Source organism: Acomys minous, assembly GCF_964271855.1.
Source record: "Acomys minous genome assembly, chromosome: 10".
Taxonomy (NCBI): Eukaryota; Metazoa; Chordata; class Mammalia; order Rodentia; family Muridae; genus Acomys; species Acomys minous.
In genome coordinates this window covers 5,709,046-5,735,223 of record NC_140491.1, presented here as the reverse complement: position 1 = coordinate 5,735,223, position 26,178 = coordinate 5,709,046, and the positions used below count along the sequence as shown (strand labels likewise).

The 26,178-nt window shown below is 47.0% G+C and overlaps 1 protein-coding gene across 9 annotated transcripts in view; it reads right to left on the bottom strand.

The window, feature by feature from the left end:
- APBB2 (amyloid beta precursor protein binding family B member 2) overlaps positions 1-26,178 on the bottom strand; it is a 308,601-nt gene that overhangs the window by 143,723 nt on the left and 138,700 nt on the right. For all 9 annotated transcript variants that reach the window (XM_084799082.1, XM_084799070.1, XM_084799080.1 and 6 more), the window contains one exon: positions 7,037-7,105. In XM_084799082.1, the coding sequence (XP_084655208.1) occupies positions 7,037-7,055 (19 nt within the window). In that variant the 5' untranslated portion in view covers positions 7,056-7,105. The remainder of the gene's footprint in view (positions 1-7,036; positions 7,106-26,178) is intronic.

Below are 26,178 nucleotides of genomic sequence, written 5' to 3'. Positions count from 1 at the left end.
AGAAGTGTTTTCTACCTCCTAAGAGACCCCCAAAGACTTGGACTCCCTAAGGCCAGTTCTGGGACTGTGAGGTTGCAGCATTCTGTGGGGTGGCTCTTAGGCAGAGCCAAGGGTGGGTGGAGTCGGGAGGCCCTAGGTGTGGAGAAATGAACAATCTAGACCTGACACACCAAGGCCAGAGGTGAGCACTATGCTCTCACTGTGCACTTCTCGGTGTCCTTTCCTGTCAGCGACACTGCTCTTCTGTGAGGCGTGGTAGACTGTGAAGGCCTCTCCCGCCCCCAGGCTGACTCCAGGGCTCCTGGCCTCCATTCCCTTCACCTTTATGGAAACAGCTCTCCTACAGTGTCACCGAGTTGTGAATGCTGTACTTTCCTACCGGACGGTGGCATCCAAAACCGGCACAGCAGCACACGACAATGGATGTATGGAGGATAGGTAGTAAAAGCATTAAGAAAGCAAGTGTTTCATGAACATAAAATGTTAACTCACATACAATGTGAGCCAACTGTAATCATGGACACTTCAAAGGACGAGGCAGGAGGATCGTCATGAGTCTGAGAGCTGCGTGACCTATGTGGTGAGATTCAATCCAGCCTGGGTTACAGTGAGAGCCTGTCTTAACACCTCCCACCCTAAATAAAAGTCCACGCAGACTGCCACGACCGTAACAGAAGGTTCTTTTTTTTTCCAGAAAGGGAGATCAACGGTCATTATCTCAGCTTTGCCCACACACGGAGCCTGAGCTGGAGTTAAATAAATTGATATCTAGGTCAATTTGTCCTGCTTCTTAGTCTCTGCTTGAGGAAATTCTTGCTGAAGTCGGCCATGACACTGGAGAAGGCATGAGACTCAGAGCTGCAGGTGGGTGTTTTGTGGCAGCTGGCTGGTGCATTCTCTCAGACATGACTGGTCCTCAGCGGTCAACCCCGTGTGCCTCCATGTTTCCGTGGTGGGCTTACTGAGACTGTGATGCTTAGTATTACTGTCAATTTGACAAAGTCTAAAATTCACCTAGGAGACACCTCTGTACAGATCTGTACGGGACTGGCCCAGGTGTGTTGATTGAGGTGGGGGAGACCTACACTAAGTAAGGGTGGTCATATTTAATTACCATTCCAGGGACTGCAGCCCTGGACTGAATAAAGAAAGTGGCCCGAGTGTCAACACTCAGCCCTGTCACTTTCCTTACAGTAGAGGCCACCCAAGCAGCTGCTTCAGCCACCTGCCACAATGACTTCCAGGCTGCAAGAGGCAGTCCCCTCAAAACTGTGAGCCGGATAAAGCCTCCTCTCCTTCCCCTGTTTTTTTTTTCCCCAGTCATTTCATCACAGCACAAAAAAAAAGCACTAATGCAAAGGCCTGACAGAAAGTCAAGAGGATCAATTCCTATTTCAGAGGTGCAAGCGAGTTCAGATTTCAAAAGTATGACAAAAACAAGTGTCACGATTCTCCTGCGTACGTGAAAAATAACTATTACCTCTTGGCATGCACTCCTCCCTTTTCTGTCAATACTGTGTCACTCTTTCTCGGGGGAACAAAGCTCCCCTGCCATCCATCTGCTCACTCATTTACACAACACACACCGCTCCCACTCCATTGTACCAGACACGTTTCTAAGCTGAGGCTGTAGCAGTGAACAAAACTGATGAAGAAGGAAGAGTCCCTTATGACTCTCGGGGTCAGGGGTTCAGCACAAATGTTGCAAGCTTGTACCTCCTGTGTATGTGCGCGTGCGCACGTACGTGTGTATACACAGTGTGTTACACGACCAGTCAGAGCAGCAAATCTCCACAGTTCTAGCGGTTGGTTAAGGCTCATCTTTCCACCCACACAACATTATTTCTGAGACTCCACACAGTGCTTAGAAGAGAGGAAGCAGCCAAAGGTGACCCAGCATTTGGGAGAACGAGGCAGGGGGATAGCCACCAGTTAGAAGTCAGCCTGGGCTCAACAGTGAGGCTCAGTTTCACAAGACAACAAGGAGGAGGAAGAAAGGAAGAACAGGTAAAGATGCACACACGTCTCTCTACTAGGCTTAAACCCACAGCTTCAAAGGAAGGGAGGCAGCCCGCTCACCAGGAAGGGAGGCAGGCTGCCTGGACGTCAATCTAAGAAAGAAGGCAGAGCCCAGAGACAGACAGAAGACATCGCTCAGACCCCTGCAACAGACGGAGCCTACATCTGATAGCCATGTGGCTCTCAGGCCGACACACTGATGTCTTGAACTTTTTGCAACTGAAATAGCCTTGGCCAAAGCACAAGTATCTTCACTATAAAGCCCACCAAGACTAAGTAGGCCAGAGCCTTTTTAATCCCATAAAGGCAGCCTCCTCCATCAGTGAGTGACAAGGGTCCCAGTGCCAGGGGTGGTGTAGCCACACAGCCCTTTTAACTCAAGGGTCCACTGGGGAAGACCGGGGTTGGATCCCACAGCCAGGGTGGCTGCCCGTCTGCCCGTATTCCTTTCCTTTTTGGAGACCTCTATGTCCACCCAAGATAGCAAATCCCCCCCCTCTGTCCCTGTCTCTGTCCTGCATGATTTGAGGATGAGGGATTAACAAACAGGCCATGGAGGCCCAAAGTGTAACCCACACTCGAAGAAAACTTGCACATTTTTTCCCTTTTCTACCATGAAATTCTATTGCCACTGAGGAGTTAACTGCAAAACTTCTACTCCGAGAAATGTCACCTTTGATCCACATATCAAAGTATAAAGGAAATGAAATAAACTCAGATTCCCCCCCCCCTTCCTTTTAGGGAGGGAGAGGCAAAATAAAGTAGGTTTCCTGGTATTATGCACAGAAGCAAACCTTCACTGTGCCGGGGCTGATAAGAGGTCCTCTAAGAACATGGGCTGATGTCAGGAGAAGGCGACCTGGCCACAGGGAGACTGCAAGTTAGCTCCATGGGACAGTCCAGGGCGGGAAGCAGCTTCACAGGCTGGCTCCCACGGTCCATGAGAAAGTTGTTTCAGCCCCTAAGCTCAACCTACCTCAGGGCTTCCTGTGCGCTTTGCACCCTAACTGCCCCTGGGCTAGCTCTGTTTGACAGTGCAAGGGAACTGAGGAGAGCCGAGACACAGGGAGCCGATGAGGAAACTGAGTCCTGAGTTAGCATAGGCTGGCCATTCAACTACACACACGCATTCCAAACAGCACGTTCCACACAGTGAACAGAGAAACTTTTTTCTGTCAGCTATGAAAATGAACATGAGATTTTTTTTTTTAAAGCTTAACCTGATCTGGGGAGAGAGAGAGAGAGAGAGAGAGAGAGAGAGAGATCCTGAGTTAGCATAGGCTGGCCATTCAACTACACACACGCATTCCAAACAGCACGTTCCACACAGTGAACAGAGAAACTTTTTTCTGTCAGCTATGAAAATGAACATGAGATTTTTTTTTTAAAGCTTAACCTGATCTGGGGGGGAGGGGGAGAGAGAGAGAGAGAGAAAGCGACAGAGAGAGACAGAGAGACAAAGTTACTATACAAACTCACAGTGTCAGAACTGGGTAATGGATCTTATCAAAACACAGTATTTGAGATGAATACACCAGTTCGGAGAAGGCGTCTCAAGGGAGGGAAAGCTGAGTTAGATGGAGGGACAGGCAGAAAGCCACCGGTAGCTAAGAGGGAGACTACCACACCCGGCACATGTGACTGAGTGGCCACTTGGGAAATACAAAGTGGAGTGGGCGCGTCTTTGTGAGAATTAGGAAATTATTCAGATGGGACCCCTTCCCCAAGGATACTTTGCTCTATCCGTTTTTGAGCTACATCCTCGCTTTGGAAAAGCCTCTTTGTCTTTTAGAGATGAATCTATTTTTAATGACACTCTAGACTTCCATGGTCATGTCTGAGGAACACAGTCAATGCTCAGGCGTGGGAACTGAAAGGAAACACTACTTGCTTTCCTGAGCAACCAACAAGCCGGCATGAAAGTCAATTCCAAAAGGAGAAATAACATTAAGAAAAAAAGCAAAGAGCAAAAATCTACGAAACAGGAAGATTACTTTGTTGTGCACTGCGGCAGGCTCAGAAGGCAAGCCTGAGCCCAACCTTCAAGGACGGGCAGGCATTTTCTAGACAGATGACGGTACAAAATGTGGAAGGTTGCCTGTGATCACAGCTCCTCGGGGTCTGAAGAAGGCAGACCTCATGCCAGAGGCCGGTCAGAACGCCTTTTAGTGGATTCCATGTGAATTTCTGAGGGTAGAGTAGGTGTTTAGAATAAGATACGCCATGGAAACAACACTTTTTCTTTTTTGCTTTTCTTATAAATTTTGGTACGAGCTTCATCCACACCCAACAGCAGTAGCTTTCTTTTAAAGTGGTGATTTCACTAAGAATGGCCACCACAGGCTCCTATATTTGAGTGTTTAGTCATCAGGGAGTGGAACTACTTGAGAAGGTTTAGGAGGTGTGGCCTTGTTGGAGGAAGTGTGTCACTGGGGGTGGGATTTGGGGTTGTCTGTCTCCCTGCTGCCTGTGGGTCTGGGTGGCGAGCTCTCAGCCACTCCTCCAGCACCCTGTCTGCCTGCGTGCCACCGTGTTTCCTGCCATGACAATGAACTAAACCCCTGAAACTTATAAGAGTTGCTGTGGTTACGGTGTCTCTTCACAGCAATAGAGCAGTAACTAAGACACCTTTACAGTCACCAAGAAATAAAGCAACTTGAATAACTTCAAAGGGGATGGATAAATCTGAAAGAAGAGAGAATTCTAGAAGGGACTGACTGTTCTCCCTCCATTTAGACGGAAGCACATTATTTTATGCACTCGTTGGCCTTGTTCTTTTATTGTTTTGATCATGAATCTATTTCATTACATTAACAAAAGAATTCTAAAAGGAATTATCCTCAGTACTTAAAATGTACAGTTTATGTACTGATCCTTTATTTATTCAGTGAACTAGTGGGTTTGTTAGGCGTATTTTCAGGAACATGGGAGGGGGTTGTGCACAGGAATGTGTGTAATTCTAAGACAGCTGCAGCTTGGAGGAGTCCCACCCCATCAGGGGTCACAGCCTACCCTACGGGCTATGTGATGGAACCCAGACTTCAGTGAAGCTTCCACCCTCCCATCTACTCAAGCAGGGTATAGGGTGGTGGAACCCTAAAAGGGTGTAGAATGACCCTCCCTACCCCAAATTCACTGGGGAGTATCAACAATCCCATTAAGATTAGCTAAAATGTCTATTTTATTTGTTTATTTAATCTATCTATCATCTATCCATCTATCTATCTATCTATCTATCTATCTATCTATCTATCTATCTATCTGCGACAGGGTTTCTCTGTGTAGACCTTGATGTTCTCCAACTCATAAAGATCTTCCTGCCTCTGCCTCCTAAGTGTTAGTATTAAAGACATGCACCATATATATATTTAAAATCTAATCCTTCTTCAAACCATTGTAGCATGTTTTTGGGTCTCTAAGAATCAGATTTGCACTTCTGACTGTCCCACATAAGCTTAGGTCTATCACATTTCCCCCCAACAGTTTTTGTTTGTTTGTATTTTCTTAGTAAAAGTGGATTTCTTGGGGCTGGAGAGATGGCTTGGTGGATAAGAGAACGCGTTGCTCGTGCAGAGGACCTGCTGGACTCCATTCCCAGCCCCCACGTGGTGGCTCACAACCATCCGTAACTCTAGCTCATGGGATTCTGTGTCCTCTTCTGACCTCTGCAGGCACCAGGGACATATGTGAGACACACACACGCATGCACGCACGCACGCACGCGCGCGCGCGCGCACACACACACACACATACACACACACATACACAATTTTTAAAAATTAAAATAAATTTCCCCAGGGGGTCCTGTACAAACAGTTGCACCAACCAAGGCAAGGCACGCAGTAAACCTAGACCCCCTGTTCAGATATAGCCAATAGACAGTGCGTTCTCCATGGTTGTGGGAAGAGAGGGGACGGCCTCTGACATGAACTCTGGTGCCCTGATTTGATTACTTCCCTTGGTGGGGAGGCCTGGTGGCACACAGAGGAAGGAGAAGCAGGCTATCTGGATGAGACCTGATAGGCTGTGGTCATATGGTGGGGGAGGAGGTCCCCTTCTGTCAGAGGTCTAGGGGAGGGGAATAGGGCAGAAGAAGGAGGGAGGGGGAACAGGAAGATACAAGTGAGGGGGTAACAATAGGGATATAATCTGAATAAATTATAATAAATTAATATATTTTTAAAGTAATTGTCTTGCCTTTCATATATTAATACCAAGAACTCAGTGTTCACTTTTATTTTTTTAAACCTCTTTGTGGAAAACATAATATGCAGAATTCTATGCAACAAAAAAAGAGGGCTGAGACTATTTAATGATAAGGTTAACTTTGGAATTTAAAGACACTGACACATGGTTAAGTCTAAGTGTTTTAGAAACTCAGAACTGGTGCTTGTCCAGGGAAACAGAGAAGCTAGGCACTGTTTGCCACTTAGTCCTAGAGTTTAACTCAAAGGGTTATGCAATTGGCTTTTTCTCATATTACTGCCAGGTCAAGAATCAAATCCCAAACCACACTGTGTACAGACTAGCATCCGTCAGACACAGAGCGGGGCGTGCAATAAAGTCACGGCAGTCGTCCTCAGGCCTGGAATTAATCAGAATTAGAACCAAGGGAACACTGAATTGGAAACCTCTAGTCTTGACAAATCCCATGGCATGAGATGCTGTTTACAAAGACTCAACAGCAACCCCCTTCTCCTCTACTTGTGGGGCAACAGTCCACAGGCGACCACAATTCCAGTGCTGAAAACTGAGCTTTAGTTTCTTGCCACAGTCAACTATGGTTTTTTCATAAGACATCAGCGGTAAGCAACAACATACACGTGGTTAAGTTCGCATGACCTTTTATTTTCTATATGCTTACTTTTTCTATTGCGTATAAATAACAATGAAAATTTTAAAATGCTATTTTAGCAAATCATGAGTTTAACATTAAAATAACCATCTACCATACATATTATCAAGCTTTTACATTCAATCGTTTCTGTGTACTGAGGTATATAAAACCATATCTGACCTGAAAGTACTTCTGACATGGATCGCTGGGCGTCAGCAATGGTACAGGGGATGGGTTATAATTTGCGATCTAAAATTGAAAAAAAAAAATTCAGAAGTTAGAATCTCAAATAACAAAGCATAAAAAGAAAAGGCACAGAACTAAACATTCCTTCCAAATACAGTCCAAAGTGGGGGAAAAAAAGGTTAGATTACGTATAAGCATTACTGATTCAGAACTGCTCACACCACTTTGCATTTGGTTTCCAATTGCTGTAGAACCGCATTTGCCACACTAAGATCTCTGTCTGCCCCAGGCAAGTCTGTCTGTCTCAAGCTCCCAATGCATTTTCCTGCCAGACAAGCAAAGCAGAAGCCACTAAGGACAAAAAAAAATCTAGTGAACTTTGCCTTGTAAAAATTAAAACTAGATTGAAAATTAAAAAGTGGCAAAAATCATGGTAAAAAAGTTTTTTAAAGACCTGAAAATTTTTTTCCCATTAGAAGACCGTTATATACAGAAAGGGTTCCTTGAAATCATTAAGAAAAACATGAATAAGTCTGTAGAAAAGTGAGCAAAGGATCGGGATAAGTTCCCAGAGAAGAACAGTGTCCAATAAACCTAAAAACATCAGTCCAAAGTAAGCGAACGGCAGCCTGAGTGACAGAGGCTCTGCTGTGTAAAGACGCAGAAGCCAGACCACGCAGGGAGCACGGCACAGGCACAGGAAATAAGACACACCCATCTCCCTGACTGTGGGAGGGTTACTTATGAACGTCTGAGAAACTGTTAGGTGGTGGACCCCACTTCTGGGAAAGTCCTAAGCACGCTAAGGCTGAGAAATGAATATTATGCGTACCATGGCATGACGTCACTTGAGTAAAAGGTGTGTTTTCACATTAGTGTGGGAGGCGGTGTAGAGGTTGACATCAGGTGTCCCCCACGATTGCCTTCCACCTTCCTTCTGAGGCAGGTTGTCATCACAGAGCTCAACATCTGGCTAGACCAGCCGGTCAGTGAGCCCCAGGGGTTGCCCTGCACCTCTGCTGCCTCTGCCAGTGTGTTTCCCCCTCCCCACCAGCCCACTGCCAACGCTAGGGCTACAGACATGCTCAGTCACGTCCGGCTCTTACGTAGGTGGTGGCCATCTCAACTCAGGTCTACATACTTGCAGGGCAAGCACAGTACCCATCGATCCATTTCCCCAATGCCTAGATAAAGTAAAAACTATTTTTTCCTTCTTAAATTTATTTTTATTTTATGTGCGTTGGTGTGAGGGTGTCGAGTCACCTGGAACTGGAATTAGACAGTTGCGAGCTGCCATGTGGGTGCTGGGGATTGAACCTGGGTCACACATACACACAGGAGTGCAAGCAAACAGATGCACACTCACACAAACATGCATTTTCACAGGAGCTTCCCTAAACAGGGGCTGAGGAGATAGCTCAGGAAGTGAAGGGCTTGCCATAAGCATGAGAGTCTGCTCGGATCCCCTAAATACACACACACACACACACACACACACACACACACACACACACACACACACACACCAGGCATGATCACCAGTGTATGTTTTAGTCTCTGTGCCAGGGAGATGAAGACCAAAGAACACTGGCCAGCCGCCCTAGCCGAATTAGCAAGCCCCAAGGAGAGACCCTGCCTCACAAAACAAGGTGTACAGTTTCTCAAAAAGACTCTCAAGGCTGACCACTGGCCTAAACACACACACACACACACACACACACACACACACACACACACACACACACACATGCACACACACACACACCAACTTAATTATGTCATAAGGAAATCTAAAGACAGGATTTGTTTTCAGGGAAGTCACTGTCAGAAATGTCACCCCACATGATAACCCAATGCCTTAGGTTAGGAGTGGGACTGCACGATTCCATTATATAAAGTACAAAGACAGGAAAAACTTCTGTGTGCCAGGACAGGGCGCAGGGGTTGAGAGAGGAAAAGGAAATAGCCCCATGAGAGTGGCCCCAGGGGTGCTGGTCAAGGCGACGGAGCGAGTCTTGACCGACAAGGAAATTCAAGTTGTGTTGTCATGAGCCGTGCCCTCACGTGCACATTTCTGCATGCACATTGCACTTCTATGGAAAGTTCCAAGAGAACAGTTAAAGGCTGGATATTTTCTAAAGTATAATTTAATTGGTAAAACTCCTATTTTCCAAGACTCTTATGTTCTAATCTAACTGCTTCCAAACTAGTAACCCTTTAATGGCCTAACTTTCGACTTTATGATTCAGATAATGAGCTGACACCTGGTCCGCTGGCCCACAGCGCAGGCCTAATTATGTCTCCACATGCTGGGGACTGGGCTCATTACTCCGCTGTAACTGAAGGGGTGGGTTTGTTTGGCTGTCCTGAAACACCAGGAGGTGCTTCTTCTGCACCCAACTGTCTTTGCTCTCGCGTGTCGCAGCTCCTTAAAACATTTCACAATTCACTCTGCTTCTTTGTCTTCAGTGTGTTTCATATGACATGCGCAGGCAAAGAGGAGGTGATAGATACTTCTTGAAAGTAAACAGATAAAGTAATGCAGCGGGTCAAGAAGAGAGTGACGTGCCTGAGTGTCCGCTGCATACTTTTAGTATACAGAACCCCTAAAATATTCCTGTTCCCTTGACCTGAACAAACTCCATATTAATACAGATACTCCTAGCCAGTGCCACTAGCAACAGTATCTACCACATATTTTGAACTTGCCCTGCACTGTGACCATTTATAATTGTGTGTGTGTGTGTGTGTTGTGTATGGATGTGTGTGTGTATCCATATGCCATTGTTTATATTACTATCTATTACATATTCCCTACTTGTCCTAGGTGGTAACTATATATTACCCATTGCCCATTGCACAGGTGCCTGTGCCATGTATGTTGAATTCATCAGGAAATCCACTAGGGAACAAAAATAATTCTTCTTCTCACAGAACATGCATAGGGAGAGAGGGGTTTTAATACAAAAGTACTCAAGTCAAGGAAATGTGTGTGTTCTGGGGGCGAAGAACCAAGCTGGGGCGAAGAACCAAGCTCTGGGACAGAATGAAGGACAGAAGAGGTGGCAGGTAGGACAGAATGAGGTAGGAACAGGATTTAGCTGGAAAAACATCTATCCAACCCTACAATGAGCAAGGCATCCCCTGGCCTTGAAGCTGAAACACGAACTATGAACTATTTCTCCTTGGTAACGTAGTGATTTCAAAGAGAACACCTCCCACCCCCACCACCCCATATGCTCTTATATTTGAATACTTGGCCTCCAGTTGGTGGAACTGTTGGGGAAGGATTAGGAGGTGTGGCCTCACCCCACCCTCAGTTAGCCCTCCAGCTTTCTGTCTCTGTGTGTGATCTTGTGGATCACACGTAAGCTCTCAGCTTCAGTGCCATACCTGCCTGCTTCTTGCCAGGCTGCCCACCATGACGGTCACGGACTCACCCTCTAGAACTGGGAGCCCCAATAAACTCTTACGTAAATTGCCTTGGTCACGGTGTCTTATGACAGCAATAGAAAAGTGAATGGACCGATCTAACAGCATGGTTTCCGAAAGGCCTTCGGAAGGTAGACCAGTTAGACCAGTTAGACCAGTTCTACAGTAACAGCAGCCTAAGAGGACACAAAAGCAGCGCAGCAGCTTTCTGCCTATGTGTATGCTTTTAAGAACAACCTACAGCAGGGCTGTATACACAGCAGGGCAGCTGCTGGCAACACAGAGTTGAAAACACGGCCAGTACAACTTAAGAGCTGAATTTTTGACTTTACATGTAGATACAATCTCATAAGTTGACATCTGACCCTCAGTGGGAAATATTTAAGTAGGGTTGTGACTCTGTGTATAGATGAGTGTACTTTTTCAAATGCATTTTATGAAATCTAACACAAACCAAGTACTTTCGATCCGTGTTGGGCAACCGAATCCAGTGTTGTTGAGTGTAGAACTGCTTAACTTCATTTATATCTTAATGTGAAATTGGGGATTTCGAGCAACCTATGTAGGCTGTGTAACATTTTTTGAAGAAAATATTAATCAAAATATTAAAAATAAAGACTGGCAGAAATGCCACCTCAGCGGTAGGTAATGCAATGGGTTGGGCCAGCATTCACTGCAAGTGCCCAGCTTTCCGTAAAATCATACTGATATTTAAAACAAACAAACAAACAAACAAACAAAAACTCAGGGCTTGGTGCCAAGCCACTCCAAGTTTTGCATTAAGATTATAGTTGTGGGGGCCAGGGAGATGTTCAGTCAATATGAAGATGTGGGTTCCTATCTCCAGCACTCAATAAAGAGGCACCAGGCATAGTGAGTGTTATGTGCTGCAGAGACAGTAGGTCCTGGGGCTCGCTGGACGGCCAGCAAAGCCTAACGAGAAAGCCCGGGGCTTATCTCTAAAAGCAGCTCCTGATGAATGACACTAAAGTTGCCCTCTGCCTTCCTATGCATGTATGTGTACACACACACACACACACACACACACACACACACACACACACACACACGGTTGCGCCTCTGGGATGAAGCATAAAGGCTCTGAAGACAAAACAATTTAGCAAGGGCATTTCCCCCTCGAACAATATTTTCAATGTCTCATTAATGGAGGTCCATTACCCTGACATGATGGCGCTGATGCTATTAACCAAGGCTAAGCTAAAGGCAACAGGACCACAAAGAGAGCCAGGCACAGAGATCATAAAGTACTACTTATTACATAAGCACATCGGTGAATGAAGGATACAGATTCTAGTCAATAGCTTCCTCATTCAGTCTTCTACAAGAAGGATTCCAATTGTAGGAACCAGGCCCGACTGGGCTGCCTGCCTGTCTTGCTGTTTCATGTCCTGTTTCTAGCAGCTTCCATGTCTGTGTTTATCTTGGTTAGCTAGTCATGTTTACTGCTCTGAGAACACGCCCCTCCCTTCCTCGAGACTTTTCCTCCTGTGTGCAATCACCTCTTGAGGGATTTCACCTGGGAGAAGGATTCCTGTTTTGCTGCCTTATAAGAAGGCTCTTTGGAACTCTGGGATGGACAAGAATAATAAACTGCTGTTGCGGCTGCTGCTGCGGCTGCTGCTCTCTTAGCACGAAGGACCCACTGTGTTAGTGTGTGTGTGTGTGTGTGTGTGTGTGTGTGTGTGTGTGTGTGTGTGTGCGCGCGCGCGCGCGCTAGAACAGGATCAAAACCCACACTGCAAACTGCTTTCCAGATGCTGTGATGGGAGCTGACGACCAGCTAGTTCCCTACAAGCTCCCTGGGACGCTGAGCCTGGAGCAGTTGTGCAGCTGCATCAGCTCCACGGGACTCGGCAACATCATCTTTCCCTGGGCCATAACTGAAGGCGAAAATAAGTGCAGTCACACCGACCAACCTCACACACCCAGAAACTCGCCTGATGTGTGTGTGTGTGTGAGAGAGAGAGGGAGGGGGAGGGAGAGGGAGAGGGAGAGAGATATGCTGGGAGAGGGGGAAAGGTGGGGGAAAGGGGGAGGAGACAGAAGAAACTGTCCCACCCAGAGAAAAGGCAATGAAATACATCTCTGATTGAAAACCCTATGTTTTCTAGTCCCCTTCAGGGCATTTTAAGGTTTTTTTGCCCAAGGGCATCAGCTGCCTCTTCTTAGCCTTGTGTCTGGGCCTGGGCTTAGAGAGGATGCATGGATCAGGACCAGTCCTTGGGAGGGAAGCAGGACGGAAGAAAATGATGTCCAGTCTTGACCTGGGCTAAGGACCCAGAAAAGAACCAGGGTTTGTCCTAACATAGAGCATGAGTGCACAGAGAAACCCTTAGGTCTTTCTCCGCCTGGCCACCACTGGTTTTCCTCATGAGAACTCTACTCAAGGGGCTGCTGGGGAGGTACCTCAGTCAGCAGAGAGCACTTTCCACACAAACATAGGTACCCGAGCTCAGTCCCCAACACCCACATAAAAAGCTGGGTGACGTGATGTGGGCTTATGTACAGTCTGTGCACTGGGGAGGTGGAGGCAGCTACAGCCTTGCCAGCAAGTCCTGGACCCCAAGAAACACCCTGTCTCAAAAATACAAGCCGCATAGCTTCTTGGGAATGACACCTAGGGCTGACCTAGGGCACACACACACACACAATCCTCCTCCTCACCTTCCACTGCTTCTCAAGGTAGACAGCAAGCAGTTGTCTCCGTGTCTTGTTCACACAGAGACACAAAAAGCCGCTGAGACCCTTTCATGCCACGTACTACGCTAAGGCAGAAGAGCTTAGGGAAGTCTGTCAGTTTAAAGAGCGTCCACTTGAGAAGCTTCTTTCTCGGTGGTTTCCCCCAAACTTGGGTTAAGACTCCTGCACTAGTTGGTCACAAAGCAAGAAGATAAGATTCTTTAAAATCTATTTCAGCGTGGGTGTGAAAGGTCCTCCACAGGCTTGTATGTGGGAACAGTTGCTGCCCAGCTGGTACTGGGGTATAGAACCTTTGAGGGTGTTGGACCTAGCTGGAAGGCCTGGCAGAGGGGTGACAGCTTAGGCTAGCTGTGTAGCACTTGCCACACCTTGCCAGCCATGGTGGACTGTACTGCAAACCAAGCTAAATCTTATTCCCATAAGCTCTTGCTCTCTGTCAGGTGTTTGGTCCCAGTGAAGAAAAAAGTAACTAATGCAACCACTCTCCCAATACGTCTCATTTACTACTATCCCAAGTCATCTGCATATCCCTGCCATCTGTCACCCCAATACTCCTGAGCCCCCACAGTTGGCCAGGGTCCTAACACCATCAACTTGCCCTGAGAAAAGCTCTAAGCTGAATTTCCCTGCTGTCACCTCCACTGCCACCATATGCAGTCACTGATACCCACTGAGCCTGTAATGTGCCTTCCCCTCACTGTCTCCCCAACCCCCTCCACACACACGCCCTGCATCTTCCATCACCACCACAGGCACACACCCCAGGCCACCATGAGCTGGACTTGGGGGGCACACCATCTCTCCTGACCTCCACTTCACCACTTTCTAGGAGCAGTTAGTTCTCTGGGTGAGTCACGTCACCTCAGCTTCCTTACTAGAAAATAAGAGACAGAGTGCCTGGCGCTTAAGGCTTGTGAGGGAATTACACAGGTCAGCATGTGTAAAGCACTCAGAGTGGTGGAGGCACAGTGAAGACCATGCGCTACAACCAGCATGGCATACTAGCCCTGTCATAGTGGCACTGCCTCTGCGAGGTAACCAAGAGCTCTCTAAGGCACATTCAACAGGAAGAAAATCATGCCTGATACTGCGACCCTCGGCAACCACCTGAAGATAGTAAGGTCATGGATTTTAGAGGGGACCCAGTACCATCACTTTACTAACCAAGCCGAGAGGGGACCCAGTACCATCACTTTACTAACTGAGCCTAGAGGGGACCCAGTACCATCACTTTACTAACCAAGCCGAGAGGGGACCCAGTACCATCACTTTACTAGCTGAGCCAAGAGGGGACCCAGTACCATCACTTTACTAACTGAGCCTAGAGGGGACCCAGTACCATCACTTTACTAACTGAGCCTAGAGGGGACCCAGTACCATCACTTTACTAACCAAGCCGAGAGGGGACCCAGTACCATCACTTTACTAGCTGAGCCGAGAGGGGACCCAGTACCATCACTTTACTAACTGAGCCTAGAGGGGACCCAGTACCATCACTTTACTAACTGAGCCGAGAGGGGACCCAGTACCATCACTTTACTAGCTCAGCCCAATTCCTAGCTGCATCGCAAACATCTGTCCTTTCACCCCTCATCAAAAAAACTTCCCTTTGCAGATGTAGACCATTATAGAAAACAGCTAGCCAGTCAAAATGCAGTCCCAACTGATACATCTACAACACAACTCCTGTACCTAAGAGTCAGGGAACATTCTGGAAGAGGTGGAGGAACGGCTTAAGGGCCAAAGGGCCAGGTAACCTGCTGTGAGACTATGTCTCCTAGAAACGACAGGGAAGCATCACCCATGATCCCTCAAGGGCATGGCTTCCTAAACAGGACCTGAATAAGGAAGAACACCAACAGACATGCTAACATGTCTACACGCTAACATGTCTATGTAGGGGCCACGTTACATAGTCCATCGCTAGACAAAGAACTACAGGCTAGAGTGCTGCAAGCAAGAGAAACAGTCTTCCCTGGGGAAGATGAGACCCCCCCAATTGGCTATCCTACACCAAGAGGTCAGGCCTGAAATCATGTATGTACAAGCAAAAGAACACTAATGGACTGTATTTCTGTATGTAGGGGAGTGTGTGTGTGTGTGTGTGTGTGTGTGTGTGTGTGTGTGTGTGTGTAACAGTAACTATGAAAGAAAAAGAGGCCATGAATTCAAGAGAAAGCACAGGAAGATACAAAGGAGGAGGAGGAAAGGTAAGGGGCAAAGTGATGTAATTATATTTTAGTTTTCAAAGTAGTAGTAGTAGTAGTAGTAGTAGTAGTAGTAGTAGTAGTAATAATAATAATAATAATAATAATAATAATAATAATAATAACAACAACAACAACAACAACAACAAAAGAAGAAGACCACTATCATCACATCATTAATTATTTTAAAAGCTTTCACCTACCACTTAAAAAACAAAACCTATTGTGGACCCCTAAGAACATCTTAGTCCTGGCTCAATCTGCCAAACTAACCAATTCACCCCAGTTCACCCTGAGTACGTAGCCCCATGATCTGTTTTCTGCCACCTGACAGAAAACACAGGGCCTTGACTTGACACCTCGCTCTCCCAGGAGCCCACTGAACGCTTGCAACACCCAAGGGTCTTGGTCTACTGTGCTCAGCCTGGCCAGCCTCTCACACAGTCCTGAGTTTACGTGCCTGTGATTCCTCGCAAGAGCGCCATGACTTCTCCAGACGGCACGGAAGCGAGCCCAGTGGTTTCTCTGATGCTGCCCACAAGTGCCTGGGGCTGCAAGAAATTCCCTTTTCAGTGGGGAAAATGAGGCGGTCCAAACGCAGGACTGAGCCTTGAGGTTCTGGGCTCCGGCTCTTTGAGGTGCTCTTCTGTGAATGGTAGAAGCTATACCCATCAAGTCTCTCACCGGCATGACTGCCTAACCGTGAGCTGGTCAAGGAAGGGCAAACGGCATGCTCACAAGGATGGGGAAAGCCCAGGACGCCTCAACCCAACACAGAGAACTACAGGCAACTAAGGAATGCTGGGAGCAGGAGAAGCGGGCCTCCCCACGGAAGAGCAAACCGACTGGTTCCCCAAAACCAAACGGCCGGCCCTGTATACATACAGATAACACTATACAGACTGAGCACGTTGATTTATATATTTAGGAATAGCTATATAAGTACATATATATATATGACAACTAGTGAAAAAAGGGGTCATGAATTTGAAAGGGAGCAAGAGGGGTGTGGGAAGGGTTTGGAGGAGGAAAGGAAAGGGGGAAATGATGCAATTACATTCTAATCTCAAAAAAGAAACAAAGAATGAATTAATTAAAAACAAACAAACAAACAAAAACAAAAAGGAAGTGACTCCAAGGTTTCTTTTTTCAGTAAACGACTTAAATCCTTCTAGGCCTCAAATCACAAGGCCATGACCAAAAGCAGGACTTTTATTAGATGAAGTTCCAAGTCCCTTTCTCTTCAAATGTGTCTCCCCCGTGTCTAGAACCTTCGCTCCCCCATGGTCCCGTGCACAGTCCCCATCTCCTCCCCCTTCTCCAGGAGGCGTGTCACTGACCGTTCCTGCCGTCCACCCCTGCACAAGGCACACAGTCTAACAGGACACAGAAGAAAATCCAGTTACTTTCTTTACCCCACCTGAGTGACCGAGCAACCCAAGATAAAACCTCCCCCATCGATGTCCAGAGCCTGAGACTTCTCTAAGACACCAGCTTGGATCCCGGCCACAGCACATTTTGGAAAGAGGTAGAAAATTTAATAATGCTATTACCCTGAAATCCAATAAAGCCTGTTGGAGCTCCACATTTTCAAAACATCAGACTATTTATGCTGTTACCCTGAGTGTAGCTATCATTTCCGCCACAGCCATAAACACACACACAATGTACTCAGAAACTGAGACTGTCATAAAAAAGACCCTAAGAAGATACTGCCCGTGAACAGTAGCTCGGCGGTAGTTGCTACGGAGAGTTCATACACCTAAGTTCATTTATCCTGAAAATTACATTTATAAGTCCACAACTCATCACTCCCAACTGTGAACATTTTTCAATACAAGGTATTAAACTCTCCTTTCAGAAGTTGTTTTCAAGCAGGCTAAAGGTCATCCTGAAGATCACGGACATTTACAAACCCATCACAGCATATAGGAAAAGGCTCGTAATAGCTTTCAATTTACTACATCTAACATTGTGTTTGTTTGTTTGTTTGTTTGTTTTTTTATCAGAAAACCTATATAAGAACAGATTCAACAAATAAGGAGTTGGAATGCTCAGGGCTGCTGGTGGCTAAGCAGCAATGATGTAAAGGCAGCCAATTCTATATGCTCTTTGCCTTTCCTTTTTTTTTTTTTAATTTTATTTTGTTTTTATTTTACGTGCATTGTTTTGTTTTTTTGTTTTTGTTTTGTTTTGTTTTGTTTTTTGCCTGTGTGGCCGTATTAGGATGTCAGATCTTGGAGTTACAGACAGTTGTAAGCTATCATGTGGGTGCTGGGACTTGAACCCAGATCCTCTGGAAGAGAAGTCAGTGTTCTTAACCAATGAGCCGTCTCTACAGCCCAACCTTTCCTTTATTTTTGTTCCCCCTCATGATGACAGGATGGCTGCTCTGATTCCGTCATTTCATCAGCATCCAGGAAAAAAAAGAATGGAAGAGTGACATAGGTTAATTTGTCTTGTTTTATCAGGATGCTAACCACTTTGCCTGAAAACCCACCCTCATCTCAGTGGACTTATTCTAGGGCCTGAATGGTTAAAATCAAGTCACATAGCTGTGTTCACTACAGGGAAATCTGTGGAACTGAGCCTTGGAATTGTGGTGTTACTTAGACTATCTACTGCCAGGCTCGGAACATGCCACGCCCAATCCAGCCAAGTTTTTGTTGGAAAGTGGGATGGGTTATGGGCACTGAATAAATGATTTACTATGTTCCTGTTTTGAGGCTCCTTCTGGGAGGAAAAGATGCCTCCAACAAGGCACGCAATCGTAGTATTTCCAGGTATTGTCTCAAAGCACCTACTACATAGAAGAGAATACGTCGTAAATATCAATGCCAATAAAAACAACAATAGTAATAATAGGAAGAGGAGGGGGAACAGTTAAGTCTTTGAAAGCACACATCTTGGTTTTCCTCTGCATACACAGACAGGCATAAACTGGCGGTCGAGCGGCTCACAGGGGCATGAAGTCTCGCTGCTGTGAACCCTGACACAAAGCTGAGCACCAGGAACCTTTGCTTGGGGCCAGGCTCCTCCCACCTCACAGGCAGGGAGAGCATGTGAGCTGCAACGCTGATGCTTAGGACTTTAGGCAAGAAGGACTTCCCCCTAAAGGCTCTACCCCAGCCACGCTCCGTCCTCAGCCCCTCCAAGGAGATGCATGCAGTTAGCATCCTGCCTCTCCCATCGGAGCAAGCTGTGTGCCTCATTAACCTTTGGTGCCTTCCCACTACTCACAGGAAACAGCCAATACTCCTCAAAGAGACCCCTTAGTCCCATTCGACTATGACGCTGACAACTTTTCCAACTTCCCCTACCCACCCACCGCTCACACGCTGCTCTGGCCACCTTCTGGGAGAAAGCCATGAACACACACAGTCCACACAGACAGTTCACACACACTGTTCACACACACAGTTCCTCCAGCTGAGACAAAGCTTCCCAGGCTTCGGATCTGAGTTGAAATCATTCGGTAAGATCGGCCGTGGCTGCCCACTGCTGTGTGAGCCTGGTTCTCACCCCCCGGAGGCCTTCCCTGTCCTCGTCTCCCCAGCTCCAGCGCCAAGCCCACTCACATCACCTAGGACTCGACGTCCTTCACCTCTAATTTCTCTGGCGACACTGTCCCCCGAGAACAGCCTGTCCTGTTGTTTTTATGGCTTTAAACAGATAGCCGACAGTGTCACTTAAGGGAGAAAGGGCTTATTTTGGCTCCTGGTTTGAGGGGTACAGTCCACTGTGCCAGGCAGCTCTGTGGCAGTGGGAGTTAGCAGCGGGAATTCCTCACCTCCTCACATCTCAGTGGAACAGGAAGTAGTGATGGGGTAACATCATCCCACCAGATCCCGACCTCGGAGCTTTTGCGATTTTCAAGTTCTCACTCTTCTCCCATCTACAGGAGGTGGCACACTGTGGTTTGCATTCAAATTTTCAATTTTTCAGCTACATCCAAATTTTATATCCTTCACTATCTGTATACCTTTAAATAACATGTTTATTGTTTCTGTGCCTCAGTTTCTTCATGTGACACTGAGGGATGACAGTATCAACCATGTCAAGAGATGAAAATAAGCCAGGTGTGGTGGCGCGCGCCTGTAATCCCAACACTTGGGGAGGCAGAGGCAGGCGGATCTCTGTGAGTTTGAGGCCAGCCTGGTCTATAAAGTGAGACCAGGACAGCCAAGGCTACACAGAGAAACCCTGTCTCAGGGGAGGGGGGGCAGGGCAGCGGGAAGAACGAAAGAGATGGAAATAATATTATACATGAAGAATTATGAGTTGTTTCTACGTATTAGACATGAATGTTAACTGGGCATGTGCCCTGCTGGCCCTCTTTCATCTGATCCAGTGTGTCAGGTCCCTCTACAGCATCCCATTTCATGTGACATTCAAGGGCCATCCATGGCACTCTGGCTCCCGCATCTGCCAGCTGACCTGAGCCACATCTACTCCTACAGTACAGCACTCCACTAGAGGGAGATGCTCTATCCCCATTATTGGCCTACCACGCCTCTAAGCTGACATGAGACATAATTTGATCAGAAATGACCATATTCAGGTACAGTTGAAAACTCATCGTTATTAGGTAAACACCAGCCTCGCAGGGACGTCAGGACAAGCCCTGGGCTGTGGCGGGTTGAATGTAAACAGCCTGTGATCTAAGCTCCACTCTTCCCCTTAAGCATCTAGACCCTTCAACGTGCAAAACAGTCACGTCCCAAACAGAAAGCTTCTTCCGTCTTCTGATGTCCCTCCCAAAACAACAGGAAATGGCCTTTGCTTCAACCAAGCTCCAGTGCCAGGACTGGATGGCAGCAGGACGCACGGTTTCAGTGTGGGCCAGCATCTGCCGACTTTAATGGCATCAAGTTCCAAAATGGCAGCATGAAACCTAAGCTTTCTGGGAGTAGCTCTGCACTCTGGGAGACAGGGACCAAGTTCCCCAGACACCAGAGGACAGAAGGGGAGGAGTCACAGAGAAAACAAGCAAAACCTTGCGGATTTCATTTTCCATAAACCTAAGAGAACTGACTAGAAACTAGGTATTCTGTGGAATATTAGGTAGTATGCGCTCATTTATTATTCACATGTTCATGCAGAAAGCTCTAGAAGAGCAGATGCTAGCCATAAGCTGCCCCACCTGATGACTCTGAGACAAACTGGGCCAGCCCTTTCAGGATCCCATCAGTGGCAAAACCAAAGGGCTGTGGCCAGAACAAAGAAACATCCCTGAACACAAACAACGCTGTGGAACCCAGTGCACTGAAGGACACAGAGAAAGTTGGAGTGTGCAAAAGCAAAACAAAGAAAGAAAGAAAGAAAAGAAAACAAAAAACCCTCCCCCTTCTTCTTGCTGTGTGAAGTCAGAAAGTACTCATCCGATCACTCAGTAGTTTTCTCCTGAGCTCTACTCACGGGCCAGGTCCTATTCTCTCATCACATTCAGAATGGCTCCTCAGAATTTCCACTATCAGAAGTATTTGTACAACTGCACCAGGAAATGGATGCCAATCCACATGTTTTGAAAATCAAACACTACAGTATAAGAGTGTTTTCTATTTCTGTTAACTGCTATTACCACTCAAATTACTGCAGGTACCTGACTGTGATCGCTCTCACTTAAAGGGTCTTTGTCTTGGCCTATCTGCAGCTGTTTTAAGCAGTTAAAAACCCCATGTTAAACACGACTTACTAGCTGTGCTGCCTAGTTTTATGCCAACATGACACAAGTTTTGGAATCTGTGGAGAGGAGGGAGCCTCAGTTGAGAAAATGCCTCTGAAAGACTGAGCTATAGGCAAGCCTACGAGAGGGAGGGCCTAGCTCACTTGCCATCCCTGGGCTGGGAGTCCTGGGCTATATGAGAAAGCAGGCTGAACAAGCCAGAGGGAGCAAGCCAGGAAGCAGCACTCCTCCATGGCCTCTGCATCAACAGCTGCCTCCAGGTTCCTGCCCTGTTTGAGCTCCTGCCCGGAATTCCTTCAGTGATGAACAGTGATATGGAAGTCTAAGTCAAACAAACCCTCCCTTTCCTACTTGTGTTTGGTCCTGGTTCATCACATTAATAGTAACCCTGACTAAGACCCTAGCCATCATCATCCTGAGTTCTATGCCTTGGGCAGATTTTCTCCCTCGGACTTGGTTCTCCCTAAAGCCAAACTTCATTTGTAGGTCTCTCTCTGGAAAGCAAAAATGTTTTTAGCCAACACTTCCCTGACAGCCAGTCCAGCTCCTCAGCCTACAGATGTCAAAAGGGAGACTCAAGTTGGGTTGGGTGACTTGGCCACGGCTCTGAGCCTAAGAGGCACAGGGCTAGGACTATAGCCCACCTCCCAGTGAGAGCCTCTCCTACCATCACAGGCGGCTGCTCTTGAACCTCACCCTGAGGAATCTTATATTTCACCTCCCTACACTGCTGCCACATGGAAAGTCAGACCACTTGTCTCTTCAAAGACCGATTTGAACTAGCAAACTAAGATACACCAGAAATAATGAAAGCAGGTCACACCTTTGATACATACCCAACACTGACATTTTTTATGCAGGACCACAGTTACCTAATGGGACTGATTCTTTGCTACTGGACAGGGGGGAAAGTGAAGCCAATCTGAATGAAAATGACCCCCACGGGCTTGTAGGGAGAGGCATTATTTGAAAGGATTAGAACTGTGGGCTTGTTGGAGTAGGCGTGGCCTTCTTAGAGGAAGTGTGTCACTGAGCATGGGCTCTGAGGATTCCGATGCTCGAGCCAGCCCCAGTGTCACTCTCTCTTCCTGCTCCTTGCAGTTCCGGAGGTGGAGCTCTCAGCTGCCCCTCCAGCACCACATTTGCATGCACACTGCCATGTCTGCATGCACGCTGCCATGCTTCCTGCCATGACGACAGTGGACTAAACCTCTGAAAGGTAAGCCCGCCCCAGTGAAATGGTTTCCAACTGCCATGGCTGTGGTGTCTCTTCACAGCAACAGGATGCTCTATTTTAGGGAATATGAGGAAACGAAGGCTATGCAGACAGTTAAGAGATTCCCTTTGCTGGGGACCGCCCTATCTCTCCTTTCTAAAGTGAGGTGGGCCCACAGTTGGGAGGGACGCACAGCAGCAGCAGCACCTGCACACGCTCAGCAGCTTCTTTTGCAAGTAATCCTTTCAGCTGAACAATTTCACTCTCAGGCATTGAGTACTTTTTTTTTCCCCTCCATACAACATATTCTGGTCCCAGTTTCCCATCCTTCATCTCCTCCCAGATCCTCACCACCTAACTTCACACTTCCTCTCTCTTTCGAAAACAAACTGGCCAAAAACCCAAACAACCCCCCCCCTCGAAAAAAAAAAACCTCCAAAAAAACAACAACAAAAACAAACAAAAAAATTACCCATAAAAAACCAGAATAAAACAAAACGAAGAAAACACACACATACACAATAAGAAACTATAATACATAAGCAAAAAACCACGTAAGGTTAAAAAATGTCCCCAGGGCTGGAGAGATGGCTCAGAGGTTAAGAGCACTGACTGCTCTTCCAGAGGTCCTGAGTTCAATTCCTAGCAACCACGTGGTGGCTCACAACCATCTATAATGAGATCTGATGCCCTCTTCTGTCCTGTGGGCACACATGCAAGCAGAGCACTGTATACATAATAATAATAAATCTTTTTTTAAAAACACAACACACACACACACACACACACATCATGAGAAAAAAAAATCTCCAAAAATACCCTCAGGTTCCTTTTGTGCTGGGCATCCACTTCTGGGCATGAGGCTCACCCTCAAGTGTGGTTTGTATGCCCAGTGACACTCCATTGACTTCATTGGCTATAACCAATTTTTCCTTTGCAAGGGTTGTAGGCAGGCGACAGCTTCTGAGTGAGGGACGGGGACTGGCGTCCACTTCTCTCAGTGCCGGAACCCCATTTGGCCTGGACCTATGCACGCTGCCACAGTCTCTGTGAGCTCACAAGTGGGTCGGTCCCGCTCTGTCTGGAAGACACTGTGTCCTTGGTGTCACCCATCCCCTCGGGCCCTCACAATCCTTTTGCCTTCTCTTCCGCATAGCTCCCTGAGCCCTGAGGGGAGGTGTGGGCTGAGTGTTTGAGGTCTCTCACGCTCTGCACACTGTCTGGGTTTGGTCTCTGTTTTAGTTCCTGTCTCCTGCAGCAGGAAGAGGCTCTGGTGATGAGCCGGACACCTACCTGGGTTTCAGCCCAGTGTGGCCTGGAAGCCATTTTCTTTCTTTTCCTTTTTTAAAGAAAATATTATAAGAACTCGGGGCAGTGATTAATCTCAAAGGACAAAAGGAAAATTCTTTTGATGTTAAACTATGGGTTTCTGTTAATTTTGGGTTTATTCACAAAAGGTAATGAAGTACACAATTACACGTGGGGAAAACCTAGGATCACCAGGAAGATCCTTGTGAAATGCTGTATGATCAAGGACGCACCCAAGACCAGGAAGGGCCATGCCAGACCTCGTCATGGTTTCTCCCTGGGCTGTTTGCTACGTACACAGTTTTAAAACGTAGGCATGGTGAGTGTTGCTGTCACTTTAAGTTTTGCTGTCTTTAACTTCTCCCAACTCTCACACCCACTCATCTATGGAATCTCATACTAAAAACCACGAGCTTCCCCAGGGACCCCAAGCCTTGCTGACCTTCAGAATTCTGTGTGTCACGAGCTTCCCCCCAGGGACCCCAAGCTTTGCTGATCTTCAGAATTCTATGTGGCTCCCTCGTGCACAGGGCACACTGTCTTAGCAAGTCCTCTGTTGGTGACCACATCCTGTCTTGGCTGTTCTGGGCATTGAGACCCACTTGGCTGTTACCAATCTTGAACATGGTACCCAGTCTCCCGGTTTTAGCTGAAATTCTAATGTTTCCTCAAACCCGGGCTGAGCAGAGAACAGGTCGCTTGACTGAGAACTCCGGTTCTGTTCATGTCCACCCCTTAGCATTTCTGGGTACTTAGGCCATGCTTTCAAAATGGGAGCTGAGATCAAAGCATTTAACAGCCTGGTTGCAATTCCTAACCAGGCGAAGTTTCCCCCTCCACAGCAGAAAAGTCAATGCTGTCTACAAGCATGACCTCTGACCCTGGCTGTGCTGGTTTACTATGAAAGTAACAAGGAAACATTTACATTCTTTTTGGGTTTTTGTTTGTTTGTTTGTTTGTTTTTCATGACAGGGTTTCTCTGTGTAACAGCCCTGGTTGTCCTGGATTCACCAGGCTGGCCTTGAACTCACAGAGATCCGCCTGCCTCTGCCTCCCGAGAGCTGGGACTAAAGGTGTGCGCCACCACACCGGGCTCCATATTTACATTCTTAAAGTAGGGAAAATAACTCAACAATGTGTTTAAAAGTTATTTTGTGGCTTATAGCATTCTGAACTTCTTGCCCTCTCTTTTCTGTTTGCATTTTCTTTATGAACCCCTTTGTCTGGCGGTCCCATGGCTGTTCCTCTTTCTTTATACGCTATCTGGAGGTACTCTTGGGTACTTGTGCCGACTAGGTTTTAGTCAGGGACAAGAAGGAATGCAAGGCAGATGTCAGCCATGTTGGAGTGAGAGTGAAGCTGGGAGAAGCCAGCACTGCACCTGAGCCCTGACTGCTACCCCGGGCCTGAACAGGATCTGGGAATCTGGCTCTGGAAACGCTGTATAGGGACAGTGAAACAGCTAGAGACAGCGATATTGCTCCGCCTCACCCCTGCTGCATCGTGTCCAGAAAGAAGACACATCTATGCTGAGATAACAAGAAATGGGGATACCAGTTCCTGGAGGGAAAGTGGAGCTAGGAGACCAGACTTCTAGCTGGGAAACCAGGAAGCTCTCTGTACCCTAAAAAGAACAGGGCGTTAGCAGGGTACCAACATGATGGTTTGTCATTCCGGGGAGGGCTCTGAGGAGGACCAACACAGTGGCCAAAGGATAAAGAGCATCTTACTGCAAGGAGCTGTTCCAACCCTGGCATATGATTTTGGCTGAAGAAAAATACTAACACAAACCGTCTTGACTGCTGGTTATGACGAATGGGCATTGAAGACAGAGGGAAAGAAAATGGAGATGACACAAATACGCCAGGGCGACCTTTGACTGGTGAGGAAGCCCACAGCCCTGTCAGCAGGGGAGTGGCACGATCAGGGACACTGCCCTGAGACTGACTTGGCTACTATGTGTGAGCAAACAAGAAGGCACAGGGGTTTCAGAGCCTGAGGTTGGGGAACCATCCGAGAGTTCAGGCCCCGATGTCCATGGCTACTGTGGTGGCTTCAGCCGTACAGAGGGACACAAACAATAATAAACTATGAGGCATAAATATTAACAATGTCTGGAATACTTTCAAACTGTGGTATTAACAAAAGCACAAATAACTGTTTTGTTTTGTTTTTAAAAAGGCACAGCGGAGTGGAGAGCGGGGAGGGAGAAGCTGGAAGAGATGGCTCAGAGGTTAAGAGCACTGACTGCTCTTCCAGAGGTCCTGAGTTCAATTCCCAGCAACCACATGGTGGCTCATAGACATCTATAATGTGATCTGGTGCCCTCTTCTGGAATGCAGGTGTACATGCAGCAGAGCACTGTATGTATAATAACTCAATATTTTAAATAAATAAATAAATAAACAAACAAATAAATTAAAAAAAAAAACCTAGAAAGGCCAGCCATGCCTACTTCATTTCTTATTCTGCAGCTCAGAGGATGCCATTCTACATTCCATTACAGAAGAACAACCTCCCATGTAAAAAGACACTGCTGAGAGGCAGAGCCCCGAACAGAAAGAAA